General features: G+C 43.4%; 1 protein-coding gene across 3 annotated transcripts in view; it reads right to left on the bottom strand.

Moving 5' to 3' along the window:
* The window catches only part of herc2 (HECT and RLD domain containing E3 ubiquitin protein ligase 2), a 48,268-nt gene that overhangs the window by 24,113 nt on the left and 5,435 nt on the right, over positions 1 to 18,720 (bottom strand). For 2 of the 3 annotated variants that reach the window (XM_083940505.1, XM_083940506.1), the window contains exons 6-45: positions 16,401 to 16,501; positions 14,816 to 14,957; positions 14,616 to 14,720; positions 14,332 to 14,503; positions 13,437 to 13,610; positions 12,882 to 13,070; positions 12,623 to 12,774; positions 12,031 to 12,188; positions 11,808 to 11,921; positions 11,449 to 11,700; positions 11,176 to 11,369; positions 10,891 to 11,091; positions 10,475 to 10,703; positions 10,211 to 10,335; positions 9,669 to 9,847; positions 9,388 to 9,572; positions 8,357 to 8,512; positions 8,067 to 8,252; positions 7,764 to 7,940; positions 7,001 to 7,104; positions 6,766 to 6,916; positions 6,435 to 6,649; positions 6,192 to 6,324; positions 5,846 to 5,973; positions 5,495 to 5,690; positions 5,276 to 5,409; positions 4,647 to 4,823; positions 4,403 to 4,539; positions 3,724 to 3,875; positions 3,409 to 3,600; positions 3,126 to 3,313; positions 2,819 to 3,011; positions 2,521 to 2,703; positions 2,238 to 2,422; positions 1,922 to 2,069; positions 1,640 to 1,836; positions 1,259 to 1,489; positions 1,012 to 1,150; positions 503 to 649; positions 84 to 226 (exon numbers count right to left, since the gene is read on the bottom strand). In XM_083940505.1, coding sequence (XP_083796631.1) covers positions 84 to 226; positions 503 to 649; positions 1,012 to 1,150; positions 1,259 to 1,489; positions 1,640 to 1,836; positions 1,922 to 2,069; positions 2,238 to 2,422; positions 2,521 to 2,703; positions 2,819 to 3,011; positions 3,126 to 3,313; positions 3,409 to 3,600; positions 3,724 to 3,875; positions 4,403 to 4,539; positions 4,647 to 4,823; positions 5,276 to 5,409; positions 5,495 to 5,690; positions 5,846 to 5,973; positions 6,192 to 6,324; positions 6,435 to 6,649; positions 6,766 to 6,916; positions 7,001 to 7,104; positions 7,764 to 7,940; positions 8,067 to 8,252; positions 8,357 to 8,512; positions 9,388 to 9,572; positions 9,669 to 9,847; positions 10,211 to 10,335; positions 10,475 to 10,703; positions 10,891 to 11,091; positions 11,176 to 11,369; positions 11,449 to 11,700; positions 11,808 to 11,921; positions 12,031 to 12,188; positions 12,623 to 12,774; positions 12,882 to 13,070; positions 13,437 to 13,610; positions 14,332 to 14,503; positions 14,616 to 14,720; positions 14,816 to 14,957; positions 16,401 to 16,501 — 6,664 coding nt within the window. The remainder of the gene's footprint in view (positions 1 to 83; positions 227 to 502; positions 650 to 1,011; positions 1,151 to 1,258; positions 1,490 to 1,639; positions 1,837 to 1,921; positions 2,070 to 2,237; positions 2,423 to 2,520; positions 2,704 to 2,818; positions 3,012 to 3,125; positions 3,314 to 3,408; positions 3,601 to 3,723; positions 3,876 to 4,402; positions 4,540 to 4,646; positions 4,824 to 5,275; positions 5,410 to 5,494; positions 5,691 to 5,845; positions 5,974 to 6,191; positions 6,325 to 6,434; positions 6,650 to 6,765; positions 6,917 to 7,000; positions 7,105 to 7,763; positions 7,941 to 8,066; positions 8,253 to 8,356; positions 8,513 to 9,387; positions 9,573 to 9,668; positions 9,848 to 10,210; positions 10,336 to 10,474; positions 10,704 to 10,890; positions 11,092 to 11,175; positions 11,370 to 11,448; positions 11,701 to 11,807; positions 11,922 to 12,030; positions 12,189 to 12,622; positions 12,775 to 12,881; positions 13,071 to 13,436; positions 13,611 to 14,331; positions 14,504 to 14,615; positions 14,721 to 14,815; positions 14,958 to 16,400; positions 16,502 to 18,720) is intronic. The other variant, XM_083940507.1, reaches the window with a different exon arrangement.

The following is an 18,720-nucleotide window of genomic DNA, read 5'->3' as shown; positions in this document are numbered from 1 at the left end:
TATTGCTGAGGTCAAACCCAATACACCAGCTTTAATGCATGCAAAATTACAGCGCTGATACTGAGGGGGCCCTGTTGACTCACCTCCATCTCTTGCCTGTCAAAAATGGCTTTGATGGGGGAGGGCTGAGTGGCAGCGGAGAGCAGCTGCTGTAGGAGGATCAGTGGAGGCAGGGGACCCTCAGGGGACAAGTCTCCCACATCAGGAGATGACACCACTGTGTCCTCTACAAAAAAAAAAAAAAAAAAAACTTCATTAGGCCAAATAATAATCTATATCTCATTAGAATGCTCTGACATACTGTCTGTACTTTCCATTTACTGGAACACTTTCATTGCAATAGCAATGAATCTATAATCCATGCAAAAACAAAATGACACAATAGATGGTTAACTATAACTGGGGATATAGTCAATCCTACAAGCTCTACATAGAAAAACAGGGCAAACATAGCATTTCTACAACGCTCAGAAACACAGGACTTCACTAGGTGAGGTCTTACCACTGGGGTTGGGTCCGATGTCCACCACTGCTCCCTGGGAGAGGATTTGCCTGAGTTTGTCCTGATGTGAGAGCAGGGCCCGTCCTGCCTTTAAAATATACAGCCTTAGCTGCTGGCACCGCAGCAAATGGATGTCTACCTGGTCAGCTGGAAACACAACAGCTTTGATTAAATCCCCTGGACTAGACCGTAGGCTCTGAACTAGTGATGTACAGATTGTAGTTAATGTCTTCGGGCACTGCAATTAATCTCCCGAGTGGCACAATCGCATGGAGCGTTCTGCTCTGTGAATCGGATGTCCACTGCTCTTCAAGAACAGAAAAAGAGAAGAAAAGCTCATACAGGGACTGGTAGAGGGGGAGTGAAAATTCCATGTAGGTGCGGGTCTCTAAGGTTATTATTTAAGAGTACACGTGGATTTAGATGGCATCAGAGCTGATCTGCAAGTCTCTTCTCTGAACACCACAACATTTGTGTAGTTGTGTTGTGTATCCTGGTGGTTTCTGTACCTGTAAGCCCTCGACTGAGAGACTTCTTCAGGCGTTGTTTCTCCAGTTTGCTTCCAGCCAGGCTGACCAGCTGTGCCCAAACTGCAAGCATGGGCTCAGAGAAGGGCAGGTTCTGTACACTGAAGGTTATTGCAGGCAGCTGAGGGAAATGACACAATAAAAGAAAACAATTATTTTATTGTACTAATGAACTTATATTAAAAGAACTAATTTTTGGACAGGTGTGGCAATCTAAACAAATCCGTACCGGCTTGAGATGGCTGAGCAAGCAAACCCTGCAGGTCCTCATCTCATAAAACTGGACGGTGATGCGTCCTTTTGGGGTGATGCGAGTCACTGTTCCCTCTCCATATTCCTCATGAATTACTTGGCCTCCTAGCCTGAGGCGCCCATCAATTCCTCCAATGACTGCCATCACTGCCATCAGACGGCCAGCTCTAGGACCATCAGAATCAGGAAAATACTCCTCCAGGAAGCACTGAAATAGAAAGGAGAAAATTCCAATCACCATGTTGGAACTGATTTGAATTGAATTGAATTGAAAATACAGCCAGAATAAAAGCACGAGTATGAGTTTATATTTTAACACAAACAATAACTGGATCTACAATACTGCAATCATTCTTACTGCTTCAGACTGGCAGCCTGCCATAACATCTCCAATGGAGCTCAGCTGAGTGTTGATGTAATCATTTATCATGCTGTTCCACTGGCCAAGAGAGTGCAGAGTGCGCAGGACAGAAACAATCTCCTCAGCCAGTGTGCTGCTGTGAGTGGCTGTAAGGGACGCCTGAGGGCGGGACTTCCTTCTACGTAGGGAACCCTCTGCACAGAGGGAAGTAGCATTTTAACAGTACATAAAAATAAATCATATTTTCAGTGAGAGCCTGAGTATGAGTCAAGACTGTACCTCTGAGAAGAGGCAGGTCTGAGGAGCAGGTGCTTAGTAGGCTTCCCAAGAAGTTAAACAATTTCTCCACCAGGAACTTCATGTCGTGAGAGCGTTCCGTCTTGTCCCATGAAGGTAAGACAGCCTGCAGGAGACGTAGCGCCAGGATCTGGAAACACACAGGGTGCACAAGAGTAACAAATGTTGGGCATATAAAAATGAACTCATTAATAAAAACAATACGCAAGTCCACTTCACTGAAGATCTTCCTCATAAAATACTTTTCGAACAGCATGTTTGACACATCATATTAATTACTATTTTATTATTTTCTCACCTGTCTCTGCAAAGTAATAGCATTAAAGGACTGGTGTCCCTCAACAATTCGGATGAGCAGGCCAATCCATGCAGAGGTGCTGAGCGTGCTGCACATTTGCGGCATGAGAGCGATGCTACGTATGAAGCCCAGTGTAGACCAGCTCCTGTGCTGCTCCCGAGAGACCAGCCTGTGGGAATGACAGCCTAACAACAACGATGGGTCAATTTAGAATAAGATAAAAGCAAACAACTTGTCATGTAAAAAGATAAAGTGCTCTTTATTAACATGATGGTTCAGCTACCTGACTTGTCATTAGCGCCACTCTCCACAAGCATCCTCAGTAGCCCACAGAGGGTCCGTGTAGCATCTGTTTGCAACACCTCTGCATAGATCCCAGCTGTTAGAGACAGTGTCTTCAGCAGGTTGACTGTGCTTGTTAGCATCATAGCTGTGGGGTGGCTGCTCTTCTCCATCAGCTCACCTTCTGTGATGAAGAGAGGACATTGGACATTAACAAGGACATTGGAAATGTCATTGTTTGAACCTCATACTTTGCTTGTAGCTGTGTGATTTGTACTGTGGCAGTATTGTGAGCTGACCAGTGTCATCCTCTGTGTCTGAGTCCTCAGTCGGGGGCTGGACAATTGGTGGTGGCTCTGCCAGCTTCAGGTCATATTTGCCCTCTTTGCCCATCCTGTAGGAGTTGGTGCTGCTAGTATCCCACTGGACCCTGATCCAGCCATCTTCTCCCAGCTCCCCAATGACCCGACCGAGACCTGGTGCTGGGCCGTCCTGGACAGAGCATGCACAGGGTCAAATACTAAACATCAGACTTTTCTTCACTTTGGTAATTACAAAGCAGTAATCCATCAACTATCAAACTAACTGTAAAATGTTTTCACGTACTTGATCTCCCCATTTCCAGTCGACTCCCCTCATAACCCTGGTTCCTATCTTCATCATAGCAGCCAACTCAGGGCCTGAGGCAGGTAGGGGGGTGGGGGCAGCCTCCTTTCTAGACTCCTCCAGTACTGTCGCTGAGCCTCCATGTGCACATAAACTCAGGTCCTCCTCACTGCTGTCTGTGCTGGGCCCTGAAATACAACAATAAAAGAGACATCAAACACCTTCATCCTTAAGGATGTAGATGCCCTTCCACTTCCATTCTAGGTAACTGGACAGTACTCACCTATGAGCCTGAGTATACTCTGTGTGAGAGCCAATATTCCAGAATTTAGTAAGAGACTGAGGCTGTTGGATCCATGTTTCAGGGACAGCATGTGTATCATGGCCAGAAGGAAGCGGGCCTGCGGAATGGTGCCAAGACTTGGTCCCGCTGGGTTCTCATTGGTGATGGTCTGCAATGGAACAGGCTGCACACCTGGTTACAAGAACAGGCAAGTTAGTTTGTGTGTACAACAGACCTAAACAATTAAACTATACAAGTACCAGTTCAGTTTTCTAAGATGAACCGTGACTACAGTCATAAAACCACACCACTAACCAAGCTCTTTGAAGCGGGCACTGGCCTCGAGCAGGATGTTCCGAACATTCTGGATGGCCCAGGAATACAACTTGCCAAAGGTCACCTCCAAAAGCATGCGGTTGAAAGGAGGGATCAGATCCACGCCCTTAAGGCAGTCAGACAGGGGCTCTCTGAAAAGAAGAGTTAAAATGTTAGAGAAGGCTTAATACCTTACTGCTAGCCTGGCATTGTCCCACTAATTCGCAAATGCCTGTCTGGAACCTCTGTTAATTTTTTATTTCCAGGAAGCCTTATCAATCGTGCAGACCAAAATGCCTCTGGACAGAACTGGGTAGACCTACAACCAATCAGAGCAATGCAAGGACATAGCTTGGTCCAGCAGGCAAAAAGAAAATGGCAGCCGGGTCAAAGATTTGCCAAATTACAGCTTGACAGTGCACTAAAATCTGTTTCTGAAAATATTTTGTTGGATGTATCACCTTAAACGATTTAAGCATGAGCTCAGCAAATTTGGCTAGTTCCCAGACTACCTGTCAAAAACACTGCGGCTAAAACAGATTATCATTATTAAATCATAATTAAGATTTTTTTGTTTTTGGAGTCACAAAATCACAATACCATGGCCAATAAAGATATAACTGCAATCAAAAAATTTCATAATGTCTTTTTTACCATTGATCCAAAACTGCTGACTTACCCAATGTTGGTCCCTTCTGGTATGACCCTTTGCCAGCCACAGAGCATTGCATACTGCACAGATGGCAGCAGGAAGCTTTTGGAGGCCAACTTCAACATGGTGTCAATGCCCTCGAGTCTCACCTCAGCCCTTTCCAGCTATAATGAAAGAGAGTTAACAACTGTCATCTTGCTGTCACTTTATTTGTTTGCTACTTCGTCACAATGACTGCTTAATGAAGCGATAATCTTCTGTTGACAATCACCTGTTTGAGAAGACACTTCCTCATCTTCTCTACATCCAGGGGCTCCTCTTTTAGTGCAAACTCCACTATGGTGGCCATAAGGCTAGACTGAGAAAAGACACCTTGAACACTGTGTTTCAGCCACCGGTACTTCTGGACATTGGCCACAGTGTTAAGAAGCGGATGCCATTTGTCCTGCTGTAAGGTAATAACATAAAGGAATGTCAAACTGTAGAATCTGACATTGTGTTGTCTGTAAACTCATCTATTAAAAGATATACTTGAGCTAAGCCCTTCACTTGTAAGAAAAAAATGTTATACTGTGTCTCAAGCACTCAAGTTATTGGCTATTCTCATTTATCAAGATGAACTGGATGTGATTCAAAACCATTCTGCACCTCTTATGAGGCCCAGTGAATATTGATATCGTCAAAATTGGCCGATCAGTGTCTGTCCAGACTCATTATACACTGTATGTTGTGAAGGCTTTGAAGGGATTTCATAAAAGGTATTCATTGTATTTTGTTATAATTTGCATAGGAATTCTTGAGTAATAGCCAAAAACATGTTTTGTGAGGACACAGTGATCTTGACCTTTGACCACCAAAATGTAATCAGTTCATGCTTGAGTCCAAGCCCCATTTAAGTACCTTGGATGTCTTGCTAGTGGGTGATTTCCTGTCAGCCGGTGTGGGGCTGATGTGGACATTAAGTTCCTCTTCATTGGTCCCCTCATTCTCCAGCTTTGGCTCTTCTACGTCAGCAGACTCTGACTTCTTAGGCACTAAAAATAGAATACATTTAACAACAGAAAGTTTTACATATAGAAAATGAAACTATCATTGTGCAATAGGTTTTTAAAAACCCACCTCTTTTTTTCCTGCGGTCCCTGATGAGTTTCTGGGCGATCCTCCTCCAGCGGGGCTGAGAGCTCAGCAGCTTTAGTTTGGACACTATCGACAGGTCGTTGCTTACTGCTGGACGCAGCTCATTAAACAGGAAGCGCAGGCGCTCAATGACAGGGGCACACACCTCCTTGTAAGAGCGACCTTGTTCCTGATGGGTCTAATATAAGTGGAACAAAGCAAACACTTTAAATCCCAGATCCTCTTTTTTTCTCCTTTGTGTCAAAAATGACCTGCACAACATGAATGAATCCAAGTTCTTGTTATCATGATGCCAATCTATTATAGAACACAAGCTACAAGCGGTACTCATACCTTGATTAAAGAACACTTCGCCTGGTAGACCATGCGGCACACATCAATCACTGATTTAGGGAGGGACCTCTGTTTCCCTTGGTCCACACCCAAGGCACATTGGCTGACAAGTGAAAGGGCAATGTGACCTGTGACAGGAAGAGATTTTACACTAAATTGCTGTTCAAGTGCAAATCATTTTAGATGAAAAGATATAAAAGTGTTGGTCGATTGTGGAATAGCAAAAATATAAGATTTCAATGCATCTTTGCATAACTGAGAACAAAACATTTCAAAAGGCAAGTGAGCCAAAATTAGATCTTAATCCCCCCTCAAACAGCCTGTCTGAGAACAGTTGCTGGGTTACCGAGGTCTTGATGTTTGAGCAGGCAGCAGAGCAGCAGGCGGCCAACTTCCTCCACAGGGTGTTCCGGGGGGAAGGTGATGGGTGTAATAAGATGGTACTGCTTACAGCAACGCTCTATTTGGCATAGGAAGTCCTATAATGTTACAACAAAAAACAAAAGATGAAAGCATGTCTACATCCGTCAGCTTCACGGCTACTGTTTAGCTATTCTGTTCGGTCTTGAGTCATTGTTGTTGCCTGTACCTTCACAGTGTGGTCCTGAGTGTTGTTGTCAGCAATAGCCTGCAGGAAAGGCTGTGCGTGGTCGCTGAGGGTTATTCTTCGGGAGTAGAGTTTGGCTTTGTCTGGAGTGGTTGTACCCAGGGAGCTGCAGTGGTCTTCATCCTTCTCTTCATTGTAGTTATAGTGGATCTGACTTGTCTGCAGCCCCCCAGAGAATATGGAGGACTGGAGCCATTCTGTGCAAAGAGGGGGGAAAAAATGAAGTTAAAATTTAAAATCCATTAAAATGAAAAGCTTGGGAAAGACACATCTTGATTTTCAAACAAAGTTGCTTCAAAATCATTGAACCTACTGGCACATTCGATCTCCATGGGGGACAGTGGGGTGCTCTTGGCCAGGTAGGAGGCGTGGAGACCCAGCAGCAGCCCCAGGTTCCTCTCTGTGTCAATGAGTGGGGAGGAGAGACTGCTGAGGTCTGGAGTAGTGACCGTTTCCTGGTTAGGCTGTAGATGATAAAATGTCAAAATATCAAAGACCAGAACCAGAATGAAATGAGTTCAGAAAGTGTGTATCGAGGTAGTTGGTACCTCCATATACTGGCCAACACAGAAGGCCTGCATTGACTCTCTGGTGTTCTCAAATTGTAAAGCAGCTTCCAAAGCAACCACGGGGTCCTCTCCTGCAAACTGGGCTGTAAAAGGAGATACTTTGTTACACCAAGGACAAAGAGAGAGATGTAATGAGATTTGGCCTTAGTCAGTAATGTTCTCTGCTTTCTGAAGAGAAATAATCCTGTGCAAATTCAGTGCTTACTATTACTAGTATTTTCTCATATATTAAAAACTTTAGTGCAAAATGAACATAACCTGCAAGGATCACACAGTAAAGAGTCGTCCCCATGACAGAGCTATCGCTTTAACACAGCTCGACAGCTGTTTTTTTTACATCACGATAGAAACAATATAGATTAAAATATATAATTTGAACAATATAGATCTTCCTACTTTTATCCCCTTCTTCCATATCGACCAGAAGGATTTTATGTATGCCAAATCATTGGTTATGTAATCACATAGATCTGTGAGTTAATATTAAGTTTCATTATAAAACCAAACCTTCCATTTTCAAACGATATTCCCTCAGGTGTTTCAGTCACATTGGCTGAGAAGTTAATGTTTGTTATTGTCAAGTTACACAACGTTATTGTGTATCACTCAATCTAAATATGTTTTCATTTATTCTATTAAAAGACGTTAAATTATCATATTGAATCATCGCCCAGTCCTAGTTCAAATCTATCTGACTAATTTGTTACATCTCATTCCAAAAATAAATACATTTTAACCTTACCAAGGATACTGTTTCCTGTTAGCGACTGGGACTGAGCCTGGAAGTCCTTAATGTCATACACCTTTCCGTCAATGACTGTCCAGAAACCACCATCTTTGTTGTGGTTCTCCAGGTCAGCTTTACGAATGAGTGAAACCTCCTCATTGTTCTTGGAACTTTGTCCTGTGAAGAAGGATCCTGCCACAGCAGAATAAGAGATAGTTACATTCTAAACCATCTTCTAATCTTTACCTCAAATGTAGGAGCTTTAGGATTCCAATAACGTTGCATCAGTAACTTTGTAAGACATGATTGGCATTATACCCATAATGCCTGGCCAAGCAAGATCCTCATTATCGTCCCTCTCATGTCCTGGGGCCAGGTGGTTGAAACGGTCAAGGTGCTCTAGGAGTCCAGCCAGGAGAGGGATAGAACCAGTCTCCTGCATTAGACCTGCATCGATGGTGAGAAGGAGGACGATGGACACCACCAACTCAGGCAGCAGCACTCCTATTACAAAAGAAACAGTAAGGCATAACGGTCTCACAAGTTCCTGAAATGCATGCAGTTGATGCTTCACTTGAACACTCGGCACTTTCTGAGAGATGGGTTACCAGTTAGATCTCCTTCAATGACACGGGAGACTTCAGCAAAGTGGCGGCGACCAGTAGAGGCAATACTTGTTGCCACTGGGAGGATGTCCCCAATGTGAGTACACAGCAGGGCGATGTACTTTTTTAACAGGGAACCAACACCCAGAAGCTCAGGATCTGCAAAAACAACACAGATCAAATACTATCTTTATCTGCAGGTTTCAGCAAATCAAATTTAAGACTTTTTAATGCCATCTTGACTAAAATTGAAGACAGAAAACATTATAAATACAGGCGATGGTTGGGGGATCCCGCTGTATTACAACCCAAGCATAGCGTGCCTCACTCAATGAGACTCATTCAAGTTTACTTTTTGTCTGTTTAATGAAAAAAAAAAAAAAAGACTTGTTGACTATTATGATGAAAGGCGCTAGTACAAAACGAGTTATATAGGCGGTCTTGTCCTTTCCAGAAGTAAACCTGCTCGCGGAAGAGATCTATCCCCTCGGAGATGTAAGACTGGGCTTGACCACTGTGTGTAAAGGTCACTGGTAGGAGCAGCACGGACCACTGTCTGCGGCGCTGGCCCCGGGGCAGAGACACAAAACTGTGACATGGCTAGGGTTTGTTTGTGGCTCCTGGCAGCAGTTTTGTGCATTTCGCACTCTTGACAGCCTTAACCTCCATGGTGCAGAGCTTGAAGGTCAGACATAGCAACAGACGTGAGCCAACGGACATAGTCCAGCAAACTCTAAATAAATTTGCACTTACCCAGAGTCGCAGACTAGTTAGCAAGCGTGCAGATAATCATTTATATCAGCAGCTAGTAAAAAAGTAGCCTCTCTACATCTACTTCTCAAAAAACTCTGCCCCGACAACTTTAAGACCTTTGAGTAATGTATTTAAGACCAGCATATGACATTTTAATGAATTTAAGACATTTTAAGACCTAAATTTTAGATACATGAATTTAAGACTTTTTAAGGATGCACGGCCACCCTGTCTTAGCTGGATGACTAGAGAAAAACCTTTGATTGAAATACATGACTTACTGTATCCATTGACATTTTCTGTGCCGTTGACACCCAAGTAGAGCTTGCTAACCAGCAGCCTCTGGAAGCGCAGCAGCAGGTCAAGAGATGCAGAGCGTTCCTTGCTGACATGCTCAGCCTCTAAATAGTTGGAGATACGCCGAGCAACATCCTTCAGCCTTGCGATGGTCTGGGAGGCGATGTTCCTGCAGAGATCAAATGTGTGAATCCGCTAACAGACAGGCAGGGGTTAATCTGTATGGTGGCATAGGTGCAGAATGATTCGGGCAAAGAGCAGGTACCTCAACAGCTGCTGCACGAGCTGCACCAGAGGCAGGCTTTGCTTGCCCGCTGACTCGTAGATGCCTGTGTTGATGAGGTCTTTGTCTAGCATGGCGCGACAACGATGCATGGTGGAAGCGTTGGCCTCCTGCTCATCAATCTCCTTCTCTTTCTGAGCCTCCTTCTTTGCTTCAATGTCCTGTTATGAAGAAAAAATATACAAAGTGATTTTTGTATCCAGTGAGAGGATTATTTCAGGAGTTCAGGGATGTGTTTGCAGGAATATTCTTTAACAGTTGTAGTATCCCAATAGTATACTGAGCATGTCTAAAGACAAATTTAAATCAATCTTCAAGTTCTCCCTGAGACTTTGGTCAACTAATACATTTGCCAAACAGCCAAGAGTGTGGCAAATCATAACAAATTGAATGAAAATGAATTCAGGCTAGGACAAGGCGATTTTTTTAATCTACATCATTAACATAGCCGAAGCGTTGTTGCCATGAATTCATTATGTGAGAAGTGAGAGAAGAGTGAAGACTCAGCATTAAAACACACTGACCTGTATCTCAGCGGTGATGGCTGCATTTAGTGCCGATTCCAACCCTCCATCAGCCATTAAGCTGCTGACTAGCAGGTCAATCATGAAGCGACGCCCAGGGCTCACGCTCATCTCATTTCCGGAAGCTGGGAGGAAGAAAAAAAACAACAAAAACAAATAAAACCTCAATCTCCCCAGTCCCAAGTACTTTTTTTTTTTTTCATATCAAAATGAACAGGGTTACTGGACTATTCAATGTTAGGAGAGGCTCTTGTTGGTACTCACCAGCATTAGGCAGAAGGGAGGAAAGTGCCCTCGCCCTTTCCTCAGCAGTGGGCAGCAGCACTGACCAGCCACTTTGGAGAACTGCTTGGGCAGCTGCTTGCACGGAATTGAGGACCCCAGCATTGCTAGCTAGTACCACCACCGTTTGTTTGAGGTTGTTAAGCAGCACGCTGCCAAGCCCAAGTCCCAGCTCCTCCGGATCCACCTGGTTACTTATGGCTGCATGGAGCTGAGGTGGGAAGTTTTAGAGATATTTGTTTATACTGATCAGCAGTCCAGTAATTCTACTAAACTAGACTTGAGAGAAGGCTTGGAGATGCAAAACTGTATTGTTAAGAAAATCTATAAGCGGTCCCGAGCACAAATAAACAATACATTTGGTTTGAAAGATAAGTTGTTGACGGATTGTTCCCCACCTGGAGCCTAAGCAGGTTGAGTGTGGCGACGACCATACACTCCTTCTCCTGTGGGGGAGGCCAGTCCGAGCTGCCGTCCATCCCCTCGCTGACCTGTCGCAGGAGCAGGTCCAGCTGCTCAAAGGTCATGGGGCAAACATCCACAACAAAGGGCACACGTTGCCCAACGGACCACTCTGAGCATGAGGACCAGGCAAAGCTCTGACAACACACAAACCCAGTGTTATATGTTTTGGTTCTGTCATTATAAGCAAAAAACAATCCTCAATGACAGTTGTGTATTACCTGTCCGGGACCACAGGAGATTCCCACTATATGTTTGGAGTTGAGTCCTGGGAGTGGCTTAGGCTGCTTCTTGTTAGAAAAGAGTGTATCAAAGTGTTGTAGCTTATCGTTGCTGCCCCAACTGTGCACCTCTCCGTCATCAGTGAGGGCCAGGCAGTGTGTGGACCCCACAGCAATGTCCACAACTTTCTTTCCTGATTGCAAACATAACAGACAAAGATCAATCTTTGTACTCTAAAAGCTTATGAAGTTTGTTTATTTTAGTCAACTCACCCTGCAGACTGTCGAGCAACTTGGGGTAGCGAACATGCTCATCAGTGCCATGACCAAGGCGTTGATTGTCTCCCTTTCCCCAAGTGTACACTTGGCCATCTTTGGTGAGGGCCACTGAGAACTGGCTGCCACAGTACACCTTCACAATGTCCAGGTCCTGCAGTTTTTCCACAAGTTTGGGTGTCTTGCAGCCGTCGCTGCCTCCTCGGCCCAGTTTACCATAGTCTCCATCCCCCCAGGACCATACCTGACCTGTGGAAACACACAGAGAAATTTAAATATAAATTTTATATAACACAGTATAACACGGTTTTAGTGATGCTGATGAAGTCTATAACCAGATGGACTTTTGTTCTTACCATTCTCTGTAACAGAAAGCGTTTGTGCATCACCACTTCCACATGCCACATCCACCACCTTTAGTCCCTTCAGTGCTGTCACCATCATGGGTGTGGTCTGGTCCTCACTGGAGCCTAGAAACACAGTCAGAAGACAACTCTTTACATTGACAAAAAAAAAAGACAAAGATGTTATTATCCAAGCGGAGGCTGTGTCAGGCAGTTCAATGCAGATGCAGCTTACCATGACCCAGTCGACCGTAGTTCCCTCTGCCCCATGTATAGAGTTCGCCATCAGCAGTAATTGCAGCGCTGTATGTGCTCCCACAAGCAATATGTACCACATGCTTTCCTGTCTGTTTCCCGTTGAATGCTGCAATCATTGTAGGCTCTTCTAGATACCTGAGATAAAGTGGAAATGGAAATGTAGCAGACTGAAACACTCCTCTGGCACATACAAGAAGCTTTTCAGGAATCTTGGAACTATGGAAGCAAAAGTAACAATTTCTGTCTCAAGCATTGTGTTTTTAAAGGAACTGTTAGAGTTGGAGTATTTAATATTTTCTTAAAATGTAGTCAATGGTAGCTATGGGAGTTTGTCTTTGGTGTAACAGCATGAAGCATTAATAGTGTCCTAGATTGTGGGTATATTATTTTTGGCATCTGTTTGACCAATAAAGGAATTCCATTTGATTCTAAAACCATCTACAGCTTTACTGTTACATTTATGAATGCCTCAATTTCCCCAAAATGTCAACATAGCTTCATATTTTATATTAGTGAGGTGACCTTTAAAGGAAATTAAACATCAGCTAGGGATAATTCTGTTTGCTTACGTGGTGTCTCCATGACCAAGGCGGCCTCCATCTCCACAGCCCCATGAGAACACCTCCCCATTGGATGACAAAGCCAAGTAGTGCTGCCCATCAGGATGAGCTGCTAGCTTTACAATCTTCCTAGAGTTCAGACCATGGATCAGCATAGGGGCCTGTAACAAAAGAATTCAAAGACTCAATCTGCGGAAGACACAGGGGTCAAATGAACAGCTGCTTGTGTTTTTAGGAATAAAGCTGGGAAAACCACCAATGGACTGACCAGGGTTGTGCTCTTGTAGTTTTGGGTGTAAACAGCACCACTGCTGGACAAGATGAGAAAGCCCTTTTCTGAACAGACAATCTGTGAGACTCCAAGGCTCGACAGGCCTTTACACTGAATGGGCCCATTAACATTGGCATAAAGCTTCCAGCCCAACAGACCCCAGGCAATCACCTCCTGCAAGGTTCCCTGGAACAAAAAGAGACAGTGTCAGTCACATGGTTGTTTTTTTTTGTCATTTTAGCTGCCATTTCTCCTTTGGCAAAAATACATGGCCATGACAAAATGCTGTGTATAAAATTAATATCAACCTTTCACATCTGATTAACTGCTATTCAGGAATTTGCACTTGTGTGAAGTCTGTTTACCATGTTTATCCATGCTTTTTATACCAACATATTATATAGTAAAGGAAACAGGACACAGTGTGCACATCCAAGATATATAAAGCTTATGAAGATAGAACAGCTACATAACTCAAGCAATAACTGAGTAGCATCACTGAGCTAAAAAAAATAAAACTAAGCTTTGCCAGTTGATAAAAACCGTTGTCACCTTTTGTGATGTGGGGGAGTTGCAGTGTGGGGGGCTGCAAGGAGAAGCCAAGCGGTCCAGGTGAGCCATGATCACCACAGCTGTTTGCCGAAGGTCAATAGCCAGGTCATTATCCTGAGGCAAGGTCAGGTAGCGCAGAAAGCTCTCATTTGGACTCATTTGGGCTGTGAGGATCTGAAAAAATCCCAGCAATCAACCACAAAGTACTTATAAGCATGATTCCAAAGCAGTAAGAGGTACTTTAAGACAAGCGTTCACAAGCAGCACTTAGCTACAGACCATTTGAAAACATTTAGTTCGAGAGCTTTCTTGTTCCCTAATCGTTCTTTCTTCAAGTAGCCTCGTGAGACCTTCCTGATCTTGCGAGCTCTTTTGTATTTTACTCGCAGATCAGTCTGGTGACGTGTGACGGAGAAAATTTGGAGCCGACCAAACCAATCAGCGTTGGTTTCGAGGCGGGTTTAAGTGTGACGCAACAAGAAGCGACCATTCAGTGTAAACAACATTTTCTGAAAGAAGAGCAAACGGCACTGGAGGGTTTTCTCAGAGGAAAAGATACTTATTTTTTTCTTTTACCGAAATGTTTACTTTCTGAGCTTTGCCTCAACGCTCTGGTAGTACGTCATACATTTCATTGATCTGATTGGTTGATTTGGCCTGTGTGTTGGTGATAGATGGTTTATCCAATCAGCAACCAGTATTTTCGCCCCTTCCCAAAAGATCTCCAAACGAGAGCTCGCAGATGGATATGTTGAGCAAATGAGAATTATGCGAACCTATCCATCTGGCGGAGTCGGGTTAATCTTCAAGTGATATAAAAAGAAAAAAGTGTTTAGTGTCTAACTGTACTGTTCCTGAGATACACAGATGCAGGTTCCAGAGAGGACATTTTTACCTCAGCTTCCTCTTCAGGAATGGGCTCCTCCTTGCTGCTGTGTATGTTCTGAAAGCGCTGCAGGAGGGGCAGCAGAGGGGCGCTGGTTCCCTGGGTGGAGCGCTCATTGTCCATCTCTCTGGTGCCACTTTCCCAGAGTCGCAGCAGCAGCAGAACAGCAGACAGCAACTGACTGAAAAGACAACATGGCAAAAAGACAAAGTGAGCCATGAGGTAACATTTTAATGTCAGTAGGATATCAGGCAGCAAAGGCAAATCAGCAGGTATTGAGGGTATCCGGATACCTTAGAGTGCCCCTCTGCACAGCCAGCTCCAGCAGGATGGCCAGGGCTAGGTGCTGGTCTTGAAGGGGAATGTTGCCTTTGGTGCTGGCACTTCCATGTACGTCACTGATCCCAAAGAGGACAAGACATGAGAATCACAAAAGATTATCCAATATGTTTTACAACACACAAAATCAGCGACTGATCAGTAAATAACAAACCTGAGGAACTTGGTGGCCCTCTCAACAACTTCGAGCCACACTGATGATACACTTCCCTCATCAAAGAGTGTGGCCCCTGGTAGGGCACGCAAGGCATCTAGAGACTCCTGGAGAAGCTCACTGCAAAGGTCTGCATCATCTCCTGGAAAACACAAACGTCTTCTGTTTTAAGCTGCGTCAAAGTTTTCAAGGAACTAAAAAGGTTCCCCAAAGGTTGCCCATAATTATCTGCATTTCTACCACTTTAATTTTTATGTTATCAAATGTATAATTTGCCTAGCCCAACATGAGAGCAGAAGGTGGTCTTTTAGTTTACATTGCTTTCCTAAATCTTAAATGCAATTAATGCACATAAGCATGATATACACAAGGCAAATTCACTTAAATATGTTCACTACATGAAATGATATGGTCTTAACCTTGCATGCATTTACAGACAATAAGCTTCAAACCACTGGTAACCGATCAAATGGTACTCATCCTGGCCTGCAAAATCTAAATATCTAGGATGTACATGTGTTAACTCAGCAGGTGGCAGGTGAAGAAAACCCTGTTACATTACCAGTACACTGTTCTGCCAGTGTATTCCAGGAATACAGCAAGACTGAGGATGAGAGGCTTAACTGTCTCTCTCTCTGTATGTGTGCGTGTGCTTGTGCATGTGTGTGTGTAAATCGTTGGCGCAATCGTTGTGTCATGTTTCAGGAAGGCTACAGAGAAGAGGCTGGCTCATTCTTCCCACCCAGTCCCTGTGGACAGGCAGCTCTTTACCTCACATCAGCACACGTAACATAAACAGCATCTCCTCTTGCCAATCCAACAATGAAGGACTTTCAAACAAGTACAGCCACATTACTTTAGATACAAAGTATGTGTATACTATGTGATTGCTCTGCACTGTGATACGGGTTTATTAAATTGTATATTATTGGAACACTCAAATTAAACTCATATTGTAAAAAGTGAGATTTCCATGTCTTTTTTTGATTATAAAGCAGGTCAAGGTGCGATTATATATAAAGTATTAAAACACTCAGTCCACAGAGAACTGTACACAGTCGTATTCGGAAACTGTGTCTTTAAACGAGCCACCAGGACTTCTGTACAGTTGCCTCCGCCGGTATTTAAGTGGCAAACCCCTTTAAGGAAAAACTTGGTGCGTATTTGTGAGTGTAACATGAGAGAGAAAGAAAAAAAGAAATAGATACTTTTGCTGTAATTTTGGCTCGCGCTGCCGTACTATCCTCTCTTACGGACGGAAGGACGGAGATAAGACAGTATCAGAAAAGTTTAAAAGTTTAAAATCACAGTTCAGTAGAGTGCAGTCCAACAGAACAGCACCATAAACAGCAGTCTGAACATTGGAAATCAAAATAAACTCCTGCTGCCCTTCATCTAGCCAACATCACAAGCTAAGGCTAAAAACATAGCATTGGGAAATACTGTATATTGGGTTGTTTACTATGAACAGCCTGTTGGTGCAACACATTCAATAACAGCTGTTAGGTGAAGCTCCATTACCATGACAGCAGCTATCATCATCACTACTGGGGCACAAGACATCAGTTTCCCGGTACATTCTTACCTGACCTCCAGGCCCGACGCAGGAAAGCAAAGGCAAAAGAGAGAGCTGCCCTGGAGCCAACTCTGGCCAAACCTTCAACGCCTTTACTGGCTGGACGAGGGCTGAAAAAAACAAAGCAAATAGGGATTAACACAAGAGGATGTTTAAGAGGCCTCCATAAGGAAAACACACTGTGTACTCACACACCAAGCTGTAGGGTTTAACTCAAACAAACACGACCCTAAGTTGGGTACATATTAGGGGTGGAACGGTTCACAAAATCCACTGTTCGGTTCATATCACGTTTTTTTTTTTCTATTTCTTTGAGATTCTAAAAATACCATGTATCAGATTTCTTTGCACTGGCTACCTGTAAAATCTAGAATAGAATTTTAAATCCTTCTCCTTACCTACAAAGCTCTTATTGGTCTGGCTCCATCGTATCTTAAAGAGCTCATAGTACCGTATTACCCGACTAGATCGCTGCGCTCTGAGAATGCAGGGCTACTTGTCGTTCCTAGAGTCTCCAAAAGTAGAACGGGAGGCAGAGCCTTTAGCTACCAAGCTCCTCTCCTGTGGAACCAACTCCCAAAGCAATGTTGTTAATATTTAAGCTGATTTTGTTCTGCTTAATTATGCTGCTAAAGGCCTAGTCTGCCTACTCCCCGGAGTTGTTTGTGCTTTGTCGTCTCGCAGGTCTCTGCTGATCGTAGTGGTGCCTGCTGCCGTGGTCCTGCATGACGCTTCCTGCTGCTGTTATAATCTATAACCTTAGCTGTGCTTGTTTCTACTCTTCTGCTGTATTAACTGCCATAACATATAAGTCATATTCACATCACTATAGATATTATTATAGTTACTGGAAGTGTGTCTGTCTCTGTCTCCCTCTGTCCGTCTTTCCCTCTTTTCTCTCTTTCTCTCTCCTTTTTCTTCCTCCCCAACCGGTGCAGACAGATGTCCGTCCTCCACAGAGCTGGGTCTGTCCCACGTTCCTGTCTGTTATAGTGAAGGTTTTCGTTGCCACCGTACTCTACGGGGGAATTGTTAGGTCTATGTTTATCATAAATAAGTCATAGAGTGTGGTCTTTACCTAGTTTGTAAAGTGTCCTGAGATAACTTTTGTTATGATTTGGCACTATAAATAAAATTGAATTGAATCTATAGCATAATATTTTTTTTTTAATTTAATCAGATATTCTTAAGGACTTGTTGTGCAATCACGCAAAAACTGAAAAATTGAGGCAGCTTGTTTAGGGATAACTGTAAAAATCTTAAATTAAAGTGAAGTGAGATTTTGAAACAGAAGGAGACACATTACTGCATTTATGCGTTTATGTATTTAGTTGGCAAAAACAATTGTTTGCTAGGTAATAGGTAATAATATAAACACTTTTTTTTTTTTAAAGTGAAGAAAATAGGTTTTCTTTCACTAAAATGCGCACAAACAGCATCACTGAACTGACTGGAATTGAGGCCGTTTGGCCGGAAAAATATGAGCATCACATTATTGGATATTGTAAAACAATGCAGCGACATAGGAGTACATACTGTATATTGTCTTTATTTTATCAATGTAAATAGTAGTCATAGGCCTCAAGTATTTGTTAAATGAACAAACCTGTTAACCAGAGGTTTCCACTCAATTATTGGACCAGAGTACAAGTTTGAGGTTCTTCTCATTTACTTGAGTATTTTATTTACATGATACTTTATTCTTCTACTCCACTCCAAATCAGTGGAAATATTCTACTTTTTACTCCACTACATTTATCTGATTACTTCAGTTACTAGTTACGTTACCAGGCTGACAAGCACATATGAAACATAAGTTTATTCATCAAAAACTGGACTGACACAAATGAACGCAACATAAATGCAGAGTAGCATGATTTTTCTGAAAATGCCTTCTGGACTTATCCTCTTTACACACTGATATGGCTGCAGAGTAAACACAGACTTCACAGAGACAGAAACAAAAACTTCTGACCATTCTCTGGTGAACTGGCGGTTTTCTGTGACAACCGAGCGAGACATTAATGTGGTGATTTAACCACAGATTTTACCAGACAGAAACCATTGAGAACAACAACAGAGCGGAGCTTAGCGAGCTGTTGCCAAGAGGATTCAGAAACCCACGAAGAAGAGCGCAGCAGTAGCGTGCGTTATGGCTACGCGCCTACAGGGAGCGCATGGAGCAAGTCTCCCAGCATACCGGGATTTGACGCTCTGAGACGTAGCGCTGAGATGGATTTTTTTTTTAATAAACTGTTCCACCCCTAGTACATATAAGTACACACCAGGAATGAACTGTACTGGATTTTGTCTTTGTATATTGTAACTA

Source organism: Echiichthys vipera (genome assembly GCF_963691815.1).
Source record: "Echiichthys vipera genome assembly, chromosome: 3".
Taxonomy (NCBI): Eukaryota; Metazoa; Chordata; class Actinopteri; order Perciformes; family Trachinidae; genus Echiichthys; species Echiichthys vipera.
Note: the sequence above shows the minus strand (reverse complement) of the source record. Positions and strands in the feature narration are given on the sequence as shown.